Source organism: Clytia hemisphaerica, unplaced genomic scaffold, assembly GCF_902728285.1.
Source record: "Clytia hemisphaerica strain Z4C2 unplaced genomic scaffold, Clytia hemisphaerica genome assembly, whole genome shotgun sequence".
In the NCBI taxonomy this organism is placed as follows: Eukaryota; Metazoa; Cnidaria; class Hydrozoa; order Leptothecata; family Clytiidae; genus Clytia; species Clytia hemisphaerica.
The window spans coordinates 254,529-267,957 of record NW_027104129.1 but is presented as its reverse complement, the minus strand read 5'-3'; the positions used below and the strand labels follow the sequence as shown (position 1 = coordinate 267,957).

At 34.9% G+C, this 13,429-nt stretch overlaps 1 protein-coding gene across 2 annotated transcripts in view; it reads right to left on the bottom strand.

Annotated features, from left to right (window-relative positions):
• LOC136813623 (acyl-coenzyme A thioesterase 11-like) overlaps positions 1-13,429 on the bottom strand; it is a 63,067-nt gene that overhangs the window by 41,050 nt on the left and 8,588 nt on the right. For both annotated transcript variants that reach the window (XM_067070129.1, XM_067070128.1), the window contains exons 10-12: positions 13,014-13,054; positions 11,822-11,941; positions 9,430-9,568 (exon numbers count right to left, since the gene is read on the bottom strand). In XM_067070129.1, the coding sequence (XP_066926230.1) occupies positions 9,430-9,568; positions 11,822-11,941; positions 13,014-13,054 (300 nt within the window). The remainder of the gene's footprint in view (positions 1-9,429; positions 9,569-11,821; positions 11,942-13,013; positions 13,055-13,429) is intronic.

Below are 13,429 nucleotides of genomic sequence, written 5' to 3'. Positions count from 1 at the left end.
TTTGATCAAAATCAAATATAGCATCAAAGCATATAGAAGCTAACGGTTATACACAATTGAAAATACTACAATGGACAAATCGAATAGTTTAGAGAAATAGAATTATCACTTTAGTGATCTTGTTAGCCCTGTTCAGAACAGAAAACGGTCTAAGAATAGAGCAGAAGTTGAGGAACGTCCAAAATACATTCAAAAAACGGTAAAATAAAACCCAGAAGTAAATTGTTTTAAGACTAAGATCTTAGAAATGTTTCTAATTATAAAACAAGAGACAAGAAATCCTACCCTAAATTTTTAAGACGTGAACCGTTGTCTGGGCTCTGGAATCTAATGCGGAAGGAAGATCTCCCAATATGCAAAGGATTTGAGTACAAAAAGTTGCCGGAAATCTATGGTAATTCCATTTGTGAAAACATTCAAGGAAGTAGATGTACATTGAGTGGCAATGTTACATTTAATCCTTTGTTGGTTATAAGTGGATCAGCAGAGATTCCATGAGTAGGAGATTGGAGAATTCCCATGTTTGGTGAAAAAAATTTTGATGACTCTCCAACGCAGGGTTTTATTGAGATCTACTCATTATTTGTAAAATAAAACTTAGTAGAATTCATCGAGAAGGAGATCTCAGATCTATCCGTATATGGATTTAAGCAAGGAATAGAGTCTCCCCCATAGAGGAATAGGTTTAGATCATCTAGATCAGATTCTGAAAGGGATGTTTAAAAGACCAAGGGATTTTAAGGGAAGGAAGGCAAGATTGTGATGTCATATAGCTCCAATAAAAGAATACTCAAAACTGATGTAATTATGCTGTACAAATCAGAGCTTCTTTTATACAACCGTAGAAAGTATGTCGCAATATGATTGATGATGCATTTAACAAGTGATTATTACCAATATCCTGGAAATGGTGAAATGACATTAACATGGCCAGTGTGTGAGAATAATGCTAATTGAATTGTGCTTCTAATGTAAGGTATAGTTTGACTAACAACCAGCTTATTAACGAAGCCCTTCCGCCTTTTAATATACCGTTCAATACATCGATATTACATCGATATTACAAAAAGATAGTGGGGGGGAAATGTTTTCTAAAAAGAAAACATAACGAGGAATAATCAGAGGGTCATGAAATGTATACCGAATGATCTAAGGTTGCCCCTCAAACCCTTTTAATCAGCTGTGGGCTTTCAACAATAGAAAACTTGTTGAGCAATGAGTATTGAGAATTGAGATGAATCTTCAACCTTTCAGCAAGAAAGTGGCTTTATTTTGGGCTTTAAACTTAATGGTACTGAGATTTAATTCTGCTTGGTCGGTATTCAAATAGACGGAGAAATAACCAAAACACGACCTTTAAAAATATATGGACCACTTGTGATCTGGCTTTCTTAATTTGGGTAAAAAAAAGGGGCTGAGTAATTTGCAAGATTTTACAGCGTAAGTGAATTTGCAAAATTCAAAGAAGACATTTGTTTGGACAAGGATTAATGGCAAAATATTATTAAAGTCTTCTTTAATACGGTGCACAGTTGTTTGTGATAAACGATTTAGAGGTTGATTTACTGACAAAACAACTTCCTTCTTCCTTCTAATTTTGGATAGCCTGTACCAAGCCATTACATTCTTAAGTTTGAGAAAAACTAAGTATCCTACCCTATGCGACCTTTACTTTCAGTTTGAAAAGTCCTACAATATTTTCTGCTTTTTTATTCTGCTCCTATGCTAAAAATTGCTTTTGTCTGCTTAAGACCAACATCAACTTAAATCACCGAGAAGAATACGGCCGATTCAAATAGACAAAAGTCAAATTCGGTCAGCAAAAATATAGAGTTTTTGGTACTTGCTAATAGTTATGACCAAACATACTATTTTGGGGAGGGTCAACGTCAAACTAATATTGATCTTTCCAACAAGGCCACATACGGTGAACAGGAAAAGCAAACTACTTAAGTCAAATGATTTTTGAAAACAACGTTATGGCTTATAATTATAAGGGCGGGAAAAAATAACAAGTTGAAGAAAAAAATGTGTTTCGCGTGTTTTGTAGAGAGCTATGTATCCTGTAAGTGGGGAGGAGAAGATAGCTTCCTACAATAATCGTGTTACTTCCGAAATGATCGACCTGCTTGATAAGTGTTTAACAAACTAAGACATACTATGAACACGAGATTATTTTTTCCTGAGTGCTTTTCGTGCACTAAAATCTCCAACTTTGCTGTAAAAGTGCCCCTTTCTTGTGTTCCCAATGCCGCCCTCGTGTTTTTTTTTTTCAAATCTTAAAATAGTTCAAATTGCAAAATATACAGAAATATACCTAAAATAAGTCAAAATGTAAGTAAGAAATTTCATAATATATAACGTTGGATGGAAAAGGCCTCATGCTAAGAAATTTTTGGTTTTTGCAATCGTTGCTTAAGGTTCTTTTTTATAAATGCAAGGGTAAAGAATAACGTGGGGGAAAGTTAGAAAATAAATCCTCTCTTTTATCATACATTTTGCTTTGTTGGTCTTACAAGGGTATTCCGCATTTTATACTTAAAAAGCAGTTGGAGAACACAGTCGTGAGTTTTAAACGAGCACGTAAAATGTCTTACAATAAACATTCAAAAATAGCTCCCAGGATGAAGTGAGGTCTAACAGCTATTTTCCCCGCGATTGTCCATTTTTAAACAGTGATCAAAACCCGATAAAATCCGTCGATTATTTTACCAAAATTTTAAATTTTGTTTGAGAAGGGTTCAGGTTTCGAGATCATGGCAATTCTTTTCTTAGTTTTCAACATCAAACCTTATTTTCCTATCGACTTTCAACTTTTTAAACGTCAAAGAGTCTTATATCAATATTCTAACATCAACTGAGGTTGTGGTCCCTAAGAATATCAAAAACAGTAGTTTTTTGTTCTAATGATTTTAGAGGGTACCTTTTACAAATTTGACAATTTAGCTAGATATAACGAACTGACAAAGTTGATTTAGTATAGCTTTATGGGTCTTAATCATATCATAAGGAGTTCTACTCAGAATCCTTCTCTCTCAATAGGAAAACAATGAAACATAAAAAACAAACAGAAATCTAAAAATAAATCACAAAAAATCAGATCGGCTTTCGTTTTTTCTAAAGGACTTAATCGTTTGATTGTCAAACATTTGTAAAATAATCTTTACTATATATAGAACAGGTATAAATCCGAAAATTGGTAGAATGAAAAATCTTTGCGAGTATTCTCTCTATTTAAAGGTGTTAATCCGTAAAGAATGTCAAGATCTATTCCTTTCGAAGAATGATTGCAAAACGCCTACTTTTCATTTTAAGGCTGATCAGTAAACTGTCTAGAAAAGTTTTTTTCGTTGGTGTAGGTTATTTTACAATCCTTTTTTGGAACTAATGTGACCAAATTTACATCTTTCAAGAGGCGAAAAGTTGAAAATTTCCTATTTTCTCGACCCTTGGTGACATTGAGATTTGATTTTCTGTTCTTTTCCAACCCTTACAGGGACTGCCATGTTCCAAGGGCGTCACATACCCGTACCCTCGACTGGCCTAAGTACCCCCGGGTACATGTTAATGACTGACCAATGCAAATAATCCCAAGTTGGAAATAATGCTGATTAGAATTAGAAGATTTGAGATATATTCAAGCCCATTCGATGAACCATATCTCATGGAGGGGCCCTTTCCTCAAACAATAGATAGAACATTATGAGGACGCTTGTCTGTTCTCTGTAGGAGCGAGGGGGGCTTTCTTATTTCCATTAGCTTCGTTTATTTTGTTTATGAAGCTTTGTTAAAATTATCAAACAGTTCTGGTTCAAAATTTATTATCAACCCTGATAAATTTTGAGATGGTGAAATCACCGCTACATAATTAGAATGTGGAAACATTCGTTTATGGAGCAGATGATGATTTTTTGCTATACATACTAAACAGTTGAAAGCAATTTACCAAAACCTTCTCCACCACAAACTCGTGGAATTTTTTGGTGAATTTAGCAATGACACTAAAACCCCCTTGCATTAGAAGCTTCTTAAAGTGCCTCAGAAAAGAACACAGAGTCACAGACGATCCATAAAAATGTTCATTTTAAAAACAAATTTTGAGTAATTATCAAAGTAAACAATCAACGGGGGTAGTCATTAAATACACACTTTTAACAAGTGATTAATAATCAGATTTTAACATACAATAAATATATGACTTTTAAAAACATTGGGACATCATTAGTCTAGAGATTAACTCTTCCGTTCATCCTTAGCATAGTTAAGAAGATAAAACAAAAATGCGAGTATACTTTCACTGTCAGATGTTTAAAAGACGTTAGATAGACATCCAATATAAGGTTAGCTACCATTGTGATGTTTAAAAGACGTAAATTGAATGTGAAAAAGATGTTTAGGTCTACCCTTTAAAACTTAGTCTTAAGAAACGGAAGGCAACCTGCTGAGGATGATCACATCAGATTTAATTACTTCTAATTAGACAAGTAAACAAACCCATACAAGTTATTGACTGATCAATGCAAAAGGTCCCAGTTGGAAATCATACAGACTAAAATTAGAAGAATTGAGCTATATTCAAGCCCATTGGATAAACCATATCTCAAGGAAACAATAAACACCCTTTCGTCGAACAATAGATAGAACACTGGAGTATTTCGTTTGCTTTCGAGTAAACAATAGAGATACTTTTGTAGGTAAAATACAATATTTAATGGGACAATGAAAAGGCATTTTTACGGCCTGAACCAACTACCCAATCAGTGGAAACCTTGGAAAACCTCAAAAGAATTTAGGAAACTGCCCCCTGAAAGGCTGACTATCATCCGAGTGCTTCCGAAAGGAATTAATGTTTCCTTGGTAGAAAAAAAAACTGATAAAACAAAATTGCTGGTTTACAACTAATAGATCCCTCCTTATTTAAACTTTTTAAATACCTTATTGATTTTGCCTAAATACAAAGAAAATCACTCATAAAAGGTAGACACCTCCTGAAGGGAAAGTATACTAACATAGCATTAGACGAAACGTTTAACTTTAGCGAAGTGTTTTTTGGGTACATCCAAATTAAAGCCATTCAACATTCCCTTCTGGATGTAAATTTTTCTAATTTTAGGTATGAAGCATGCTGAGGACAGCATGGAATCGAAGCAATGTATTTGTGATTTCGATAATGAGTGTTGATTTAACAAATGAGCTTCAAATGGTAATTATATGCAGGGGTTCTACTTCTCATAGCATTCTGTCGAGATCAGCCGTATCATGTCTCTAAAATTTTGCATTCGGAGTTGATTTGTCAAGCACCGTCAGTAAAAAAACGAAACAAATCCACTGTAGTGTCGTAGCTACTGGAGGCTAAGCTACATTTTTCAAGGATAAGCTCTTCCTTATTTTTTTATTTGAAGACTCTTTTATGGGCTGTTTTTAGTCAATTGTTGCTTTTTACTTGCATTTTTAGGCATTCTAGAGGTACCAAATTCAAAAGTTTCACCCCTCGGACCATTGTTGGCTCTCGTGATGTACTTAACTTTCACCCCCTCCCCCCCCCCCCCAATATCAAAATGCTTCGCACGGCACTGTACTGCTTTTTCACTCTTATATTTTAAAAGCCAATCACAAAATATAAAATCAAGACATTTTTTCTCTTAGAGTTTAAAAAAAATAAATATTTCGTTTGCCCTCCTCACCCGGGCTTGATCTCCCCCCCTAGTGTTTGAATAAAAGAATCCCTAGACAATTTTCAAACATTTTATCGAACCCTTGAAGTCCCTAACGTCATGAATTCTTGAGTAGAAATTTCAAAACTTAGCTAAAAGAATTAGGATTTTAGTCCAAAAAGGTATATTTTCCTTAGCTTTGAAGCTTAGAAATCTTCTCTATCTAGTATCTCCCATTAATATTCAAGAATGGTTAGCGATTTTGTCCAAGACAACCCCCTAGGTTGGAGGGGTATTAGTTAGAGGTATTAGTTTTACCAGTCTGGAAATGGTGCACAGTACGCCGAATAATTTGGAGGCAGTAATTACTTTACGTATTGGCGTAAGGAGCGGATAGAAAGTTAGATATTTGGCGTAAGTCAAAGCTTTTCAAGACGAGAGGGGCACCGTCATTATAACGCCCGATTTCATTACGCCAGGATTAAGCGCATCCACCTCACTCTCCGCCTCTCCCTCGACCACCGTATGACGACGAAGAGTGTAAATAGAATATAAAGCTTATTTTGAGTAACTTTTAGACGTGAGAAGATCAATAATGTCCCAGGCTTCTCGCCTATTGGCGGGCACTTTTCCGCAAGCAGAACCTTTTTTGGCGTAGACCTCATTTTAAACAAATAACAATTCGGTGTGGACTTTGCATCGTTTCCACACTTTGCAAATTGTTTTGAAGAAAAGTTCAACGGTAAAATAGAAATACTTCTAACATTAGGTCATAATAGGGTGCGCTTGTTTATTAGAAATCATCAACCATGCTGTGTCACCCATTAATAAACTTACGCAAAGTTTTAACACGATCTAATCAAAAATTTTAAGAGCATCAAGATTTTTCTTGTTTTCGAAAACTAACCACAACAAGATCAAAAGAAAGAATGTTGTTTTCTCAGACACAAGGCAGGTACCAAAAAGGTTTCTCTGGGGAAGAGTATATTTGCAGCAGGATAAGGGCAAATTTTAATCACAAAACACTTCTCCATAGAGACACATAATTCACTCAGTTATGTTTTCATGTTCCATGGCTCCACTCGAAGGATAAACAAATTGAAAAAGTATTATCAATAATCCTAATGAAATCGCATAAAAAATCAAATGGAAAGGGAAGAAAAAACAAACATATTATAAACAACGCATACTAACAAACAACCGAACAATAAAAATGAGAGAAAAATCGATGCACGTCTGTGGTATTTAATGAGGATAATGAATTTGTTTACAGCGACACCCCGACCTGCTGTCTGCAACCACTTCATATTCTTATCATGTCTGCGGTCGCGTTTAATTAATGACCTAGTGATTAAGTCATTATCAAATCATTATGCTGATCCAGTTAGACCTCTTACAACTATTACAGCAAGACAATCATGCAAAACTGTTTTTCTTTTTCCGTTGTTTACAATGTCATATAATGTCGTCATCGCATTCTTTAAGAATTTGTGTCTTTTGGCCTAATACCTGTTAATAGTCTTTATTTCCTTATCTGTTTTCACGAATATGGCTGAGGGAGTCTTGAGTTACCCAGCATTGACTCCTTTTCACTTACTCTTAACCCATCCCCTTTATAGTTGCTGAGCAGAGATGTATCAAGTGCAAAGCTCTTGCTAAGACCAGACTTAGGGGTAAATCCATAAAGTTACGTTACTAAACAGCGCGATTGAAAATTAGTCTAGGTAGTTCACTGCTAGTGCATAAAAAGCCTTTCACGTCCTTTAAAGCAATTAAAAAGGGTTCATGAGAAAAAAGCTATTAAGCCGACACGCTGCCGAACTGTCACGACACAAAGTCCTTGAATGATAATAAAAACGATATCTTCTAAGAAAATAATATTTTCGTTTTCAAGATGTAGACAACAATTTGTACTTTCATAGCGGTATATTTGGTGCTTCTTCCAGTATCACATAATCACACTTTCATTCCAACAATTTCTTGTTTCGTAGCCCTGCAATATCACGCAACGCTCCGAAAGAGTGCGCTTCAATTCAACGCAGCGCTTCCAATAGAAAACTGTGATTTAATTATGAACACCGGCTAATTTTTTTCGGAAATAAGCAGGCAAAATCTTTCTTTTTTAAACACTACTTTTCTTCATTGCTGTCAAGGATAATAACCCTTGGAGAGGAAATTAAAATGCTAGATGAAAAGTTTTCTTTTGGGTTGTTCTTCAAAATGCACAAGATTTTGAGACCTCAAATCCGTTCATGGGCAAAAGGCAAGAGTTTTCCAGCAGCGGAAAAGTTGCGAAATCAAGCAACAAAAAATTGCGGAATGTTGCAGCGCTGCGATTCTATATAATTTCTCGAACTGTTTTATATGATAATCATGGGCTACAGATTAAACTGAATTCGCCTAAAACATTCGAGTCAGTTTATAAAATATGCAACTATCTTGAAACTTGAAAACCTATATTGTTGGATAGGAGGTTGCGCTCACTGAAAATGCATTTGATTTTGAAAAATTACAGATATCTCTGCTGAGAAGAAAGTGTGAAATTTCGAGGAATTTTCAGTGGATTAGTGATGACTGTTCTTTGGCACAACGACTACCATAACTTGCAAAAAATGAACAATAATATTTTTTACTTAAACATACGAAACTATATGTTGACGTCTTCAAGCTGTGGGACATAGGAAGCTCCCTGCAATGCTTAATTTGCGCGGTATCATAACAGTCAAAACAATAAACAAAGTATCTAAATTTATAATACTGTCACAATTTAATTAACCCCATACTGAGCCCTAATAACTAACAATCTTACCTCAAAAACAGATTATTAGTTTTTGGCATCAACGCCAATCTGGTTTTCAAATAAGCTTTTTGTTAAGAGCATTCGGTCACAAAAACAATTTTTTAATTGTTTTTATCGAAACCACGAAAACATCAATTTGAATTATGAGTTAAGTTACAAAACCTGGAGTTAACTCGAAGTTCTTTAAGGAAGAGGTGACCGAAAAAAAAAGAATCACTTCCATAAACATCCTTTAATCACGCGTTCATCGGTAAACTTCAAGTATTTATGGCCCTTTTTGCCGTAATACTACGAGCTCCTAGCTCCCTTTCTTTAGCGATTCTTTCTAATTTGAAATTTGTTAACGCCAAAAAAAAACCTTTTGTTTTTTGTAGGCAAAAGCCAAAAAGAGTACGCTAGACGTTAACGATAACAGAACTTCATACTAGTATAGAAAACGAGTTGCAAATTTCATTCTCAAAGTTTCATGTCATTTAGGATGGCAATCCGATGAAAAAGGGTTGATGAATCCATTAAAATAACGATAATGAGTGTTGAATTAGCAGATCATTATAAATTTTACTCATTTTTAATGAATGATTATAGGGAATCCATAACCTTTGGATAAAGAGTCCATTAAACTCACTAACCAAAAATTTGATAGGCAGCAATGAATAAACCATGATAATCTTGGGTTTCGAAAAAATAAAACAGAATCCAAAGGGTGGGAGCCCATGTATGTCCTGTAAGCATAATTGATTTCCTCTAGCTTCCGACAAATCTTGCAGACTCTGCCTAATAGAAAAAGTTTACACGCGCTACTGGTCTTTAAATCTAAAATTAACTAAATTCGTATGGAATGCAGACGCTGCATTTTTTTCAGTTCCAATATATAAATTATGCGCCAAGAAATTATATATGAAGGAAATCGTTTTATAACCTTTCGAGGTAAAAGATTTCCATCCAAAAACCACAAACAAAGAAAGTGCTCGGTACCTTATTCATTGGTTTCATATTTGGAAGAACTTTCGGATTCCCTTTCTCGTCTGGAGCAATGAAAGTAAAAAAAGCACTTTGTATGTGGCGTGTTTCTCCGCCCACTGCATACGCCTCCACGCGTGCACCGACCTCCATACTAAAAGAGAAATATAAAGTGAACAAATAGAAGTGATGCGAGCAGATAATGATTTATTTATTTAATGTTGTTATAAAAAAGGATCCTGTTTAGAATCTTATCTTTTTGCGTAGACAACCAACCTTGGACCTCGTACTGCTAAAAACACTGCTAAAAAGTCCTAGGTTACTTGGTGTTGAATTTCAGACCCTGAAGAGGTCTATTAGTACCAGAAACCTCTCCGACATGTTTAATTTTATTTCTTCCTTCACGTTCTAGCTGTCTGTACTAAAGTTCCTTCGGCTATACCTTTACTGATCGTATCTAGCGCCCTTCTAACGCCCAACTACGCCTTCCACGCTCCACTGGGCAGCAACTTAGCAATTGCTGTCCAGCCCTCCTAAACTTTAGTGTTGTTTCGGCGGCGATCGGCGGCGGACCTGCTCAGGACATAGGTTTGTAAGTATCCTTTTCTTATTTATAGCACGATTGTAGAGCGTTGTCATTATTAAATATTAGTTTATTGTAACTGCATAGTCTCCCGTTCCTGTCTGCAAATAGGATTAGGTTCTACTCCCCTAGGTTCCTTTAGCCCGCCCCTTTCGTAGTCTAGACTCACTCACCCACTGCGTCTTATTCGTCTGCTAGGCCAGCACTCGGATAAAGGCTCCAGTACATGTCTAATAAGGGGGAAAGCAGGCGGGCACAGATATTTCAAAGTGGCATAAATTTTATTGCTAACCAATTCTCAACGATCTTTTGAGTTTAAACTTTATGGTACAGTTACTCTACCGCGTTTGGAAGAGAAAAGATAAGGACGTTGGCAAATTCTTCCCATCGTCATTCTGGAACTTAAGTAATATTAAATTAATTTTTTTCTGACTTTTCAGAGGCCTGATACTAACAACAGTAAGAATTAAAAATCACTTTTGAAAAAAATGAAGAAAAAAAACATTTGAAGGTTTTTGCCTAAGGGACAATGTTTGAATTTCTCAAGCGGTTCCAAAACTGTAGCCTCGTTTTGGTGGAAAAGGGTCCAAAAGTATCAAAAGTTGAACCGAACAGGTGAGTTTAACTCACGCGGATAAGTTCCAAAAACATTTTTTACGTGACACGTAGCGCTTCCCATTATTCCTACTCGCCATCAAAGTATACTCATCGCTTTATTCTTTTTGTTTTTCAAAGTTTGCTCATACTTGAAAAAAATTGGTTTTAGACGTCTCCTTCAGTAATTACCATCGGTTATAGAGCATAAAGCACATTCTGAGCAAAAAAGGGTACTAAAGTTATTCCACTGAAGTACTGAAACAGGCAAAAAAAATACGGTCACCTAGAGCTTATAGTGACTCCCCTCCCTCCCTCCCTTCCTTCCCCCCCCCCAAAATAGTGATTTTATACTACCGGATGCGCCAAAAAAAAGGTTTCTCTCTTTAAAACTAATTTTCTCGAAATCTAAAATTTTTTAAAGAACCATTCCTATTTCATTGGAAAGAAGAAAAATAAAATTAAATTCTGATGGGTCATTTATTAAATTCGATTCATTAGATCAAAAGTTATGCTCAATTGAATGAAAAAATTTCTTTGGGAAAGTGCTCAAAAACGTTAAAAATCGACCTATCAAATTAAACAGAAGTATAATTACATGATACATCAGTATTTTCGTTTCGGTAATTAAAAATGATAATTAGCTGTCTAAAAACGACCTTTCTTTTCAACGACTCGAAAGGTTAAATTTCAGCGAAGGGAAATTTCTTCGAAAAAGGCCAAAAATTCTGATAAAATTCATAAAAATATATCAAATATGGGTTTCGAGGTAGATCCAGCTTAGACTTTATCCAGTCTAGAACCAAAAATCTGAGGAAAATTTCGGTAAAAGTAAATTAAATTGATTTTCATGAAGATTTTAAACTCTTTCAACCCTTCAGTTTAAAAATTTATGTGTTTAGTTACTGAAAAATGCTCTTAATCATTATAAAGGCTATTGCGATTGCCAAATTTAAAATAAAAAGTTGATAGGTAAATTTTAAACGTTTTCGCAGGTTTTCGAGCACTTTCTGATTAAGTAACTTTTTTATTCAATTGAGCATAACTTTTGATCTAATGAATCGAATTTAATAAATGACCCATCAAAATTTAAGTTTATCGTTCTCTTTTCAATGAAATAGGAATGGTTCTTTTAAAATTTTTAGATTTCGAGAAAATTCACTTCAAAGAGAGAAACTTTTTTTTGGCGCATCCGGTATGTTTTACATAATAATACACAAAAGCGTTTACCAGCGATCAAATATATGGTTCACTCTTGACTTAATAACAATCCGATCACCAACTTTTGACGGCGCTCGAAAGAAAACTTCATCTACTGTCAACAAACGAGGAAGACCATGGCATAATCGACTGAAATGATAGAAATAATATAAAGTGATACCTATTGTTGAGATCATGGATACAGTATTTGGAAAGAAAAGGGTAGGCAACAATGAAGCCTTTCATACTGAATACCGCTGCAATCAATCTTTTTCTTTTTCTTTTAGTTTTTGACTCTATGATTTTTGCATGAGACCGTCATATGTCCGAAAATCACACCAAAGTGTCCGAAAAAAATTTGGCACCCAAGTTATTTTGATTCCCCTACCCCCAGGGGGGGGGGGGGTCAAGCAGTTATTATATAAACACTATGACAATTACTACCGTGGTGGTATATAAACCAAAATTTGGGAAAACAGTTACTCCACCAGTGGACTAACTGCAACATGGGTGGTGCCTAAGCCCAAAATTGTCGATTTTGGTATGATATGGTGTACTAAGTGAGCACATTTTTCAATTTTTCACTTAAAATTTTAGGTTTTTAAAAATTCCAGAAGCAAAAAAATTCAAAACATTTTTTTCAAAAGTAAAAAAAAAATCACAAAATTTTTTCTTCAATCTGTCAATCAAGGCATGAAAGATATTTTAACAAACTTGGAAAATGATTGAGATATTTAACTCTTGAACGGTCGTTAATAAGACGTACCCAGTAAAATGGTATCAAAAATGAGGAATTCAGTGAAAAAATTGCCAAATTTGGCATTTTTGGGGGTGGTATACACCAATTTTGAGGGTAAAATCAGTTAGTACACTATGGAATAACTGCAAGGGTGGTGGTGTCTGTAGAAAATGTCCAAAATTGCAGTTACTCCACATAGTGTCAAGGAGTAACTGCAAGACCCCCCCCTGCTACCCCTTAGCTTTCCAAAAATGTACAACAAGTGCCTTGACTAAAAAAATCGAGCGATTTTACAAATTTCCCCCTACTATTTGATAGTACTAAGATTTAATTACAATACGATTTTCTTCTGGAATGACTGAATAATAAAACTTGAAAAGTTGTAAAAATGTAGTAAACATTCTGGTTAACATAAGGGCAAAACAAATTCTTCAACCCTGCAAAGTGCAATGATGAATTGATTCTTTGAAGAAGAAAAAATACCGAGCAGATATTGTACAAGTTTGTTCCATCCATGCCATCAACTAAAAAGAAAAAAATGAAAAATATTTTTCCATATTGGTACTTATTTCTCCTAGCTCCTGTTCGTGTCAAATGGAGCTGAGTGATTTACTCCCCCTGGTCCTTTCTTAATGGAACGCATTTCCAATCAAAATATTTTATTCTCAAACATTTCAATTTTTCGAGGACTTGGTTTTAATGAGATAAATTTTCGCGTGGATAAAAATGTTTTTCCAAATAATTGCTTTCAAACAATCCGTCAATTTTGATTTCAACCCTTTAGTAAACGGATCTCTCATAGAATGCAGCCCCATTAAGCTAAACTATTTTTGCTTGACTGGGGGTTGTAAATCTTTAAAAAATACTAAAAAACCCCACTTAATTTTTGCCTGCGAATT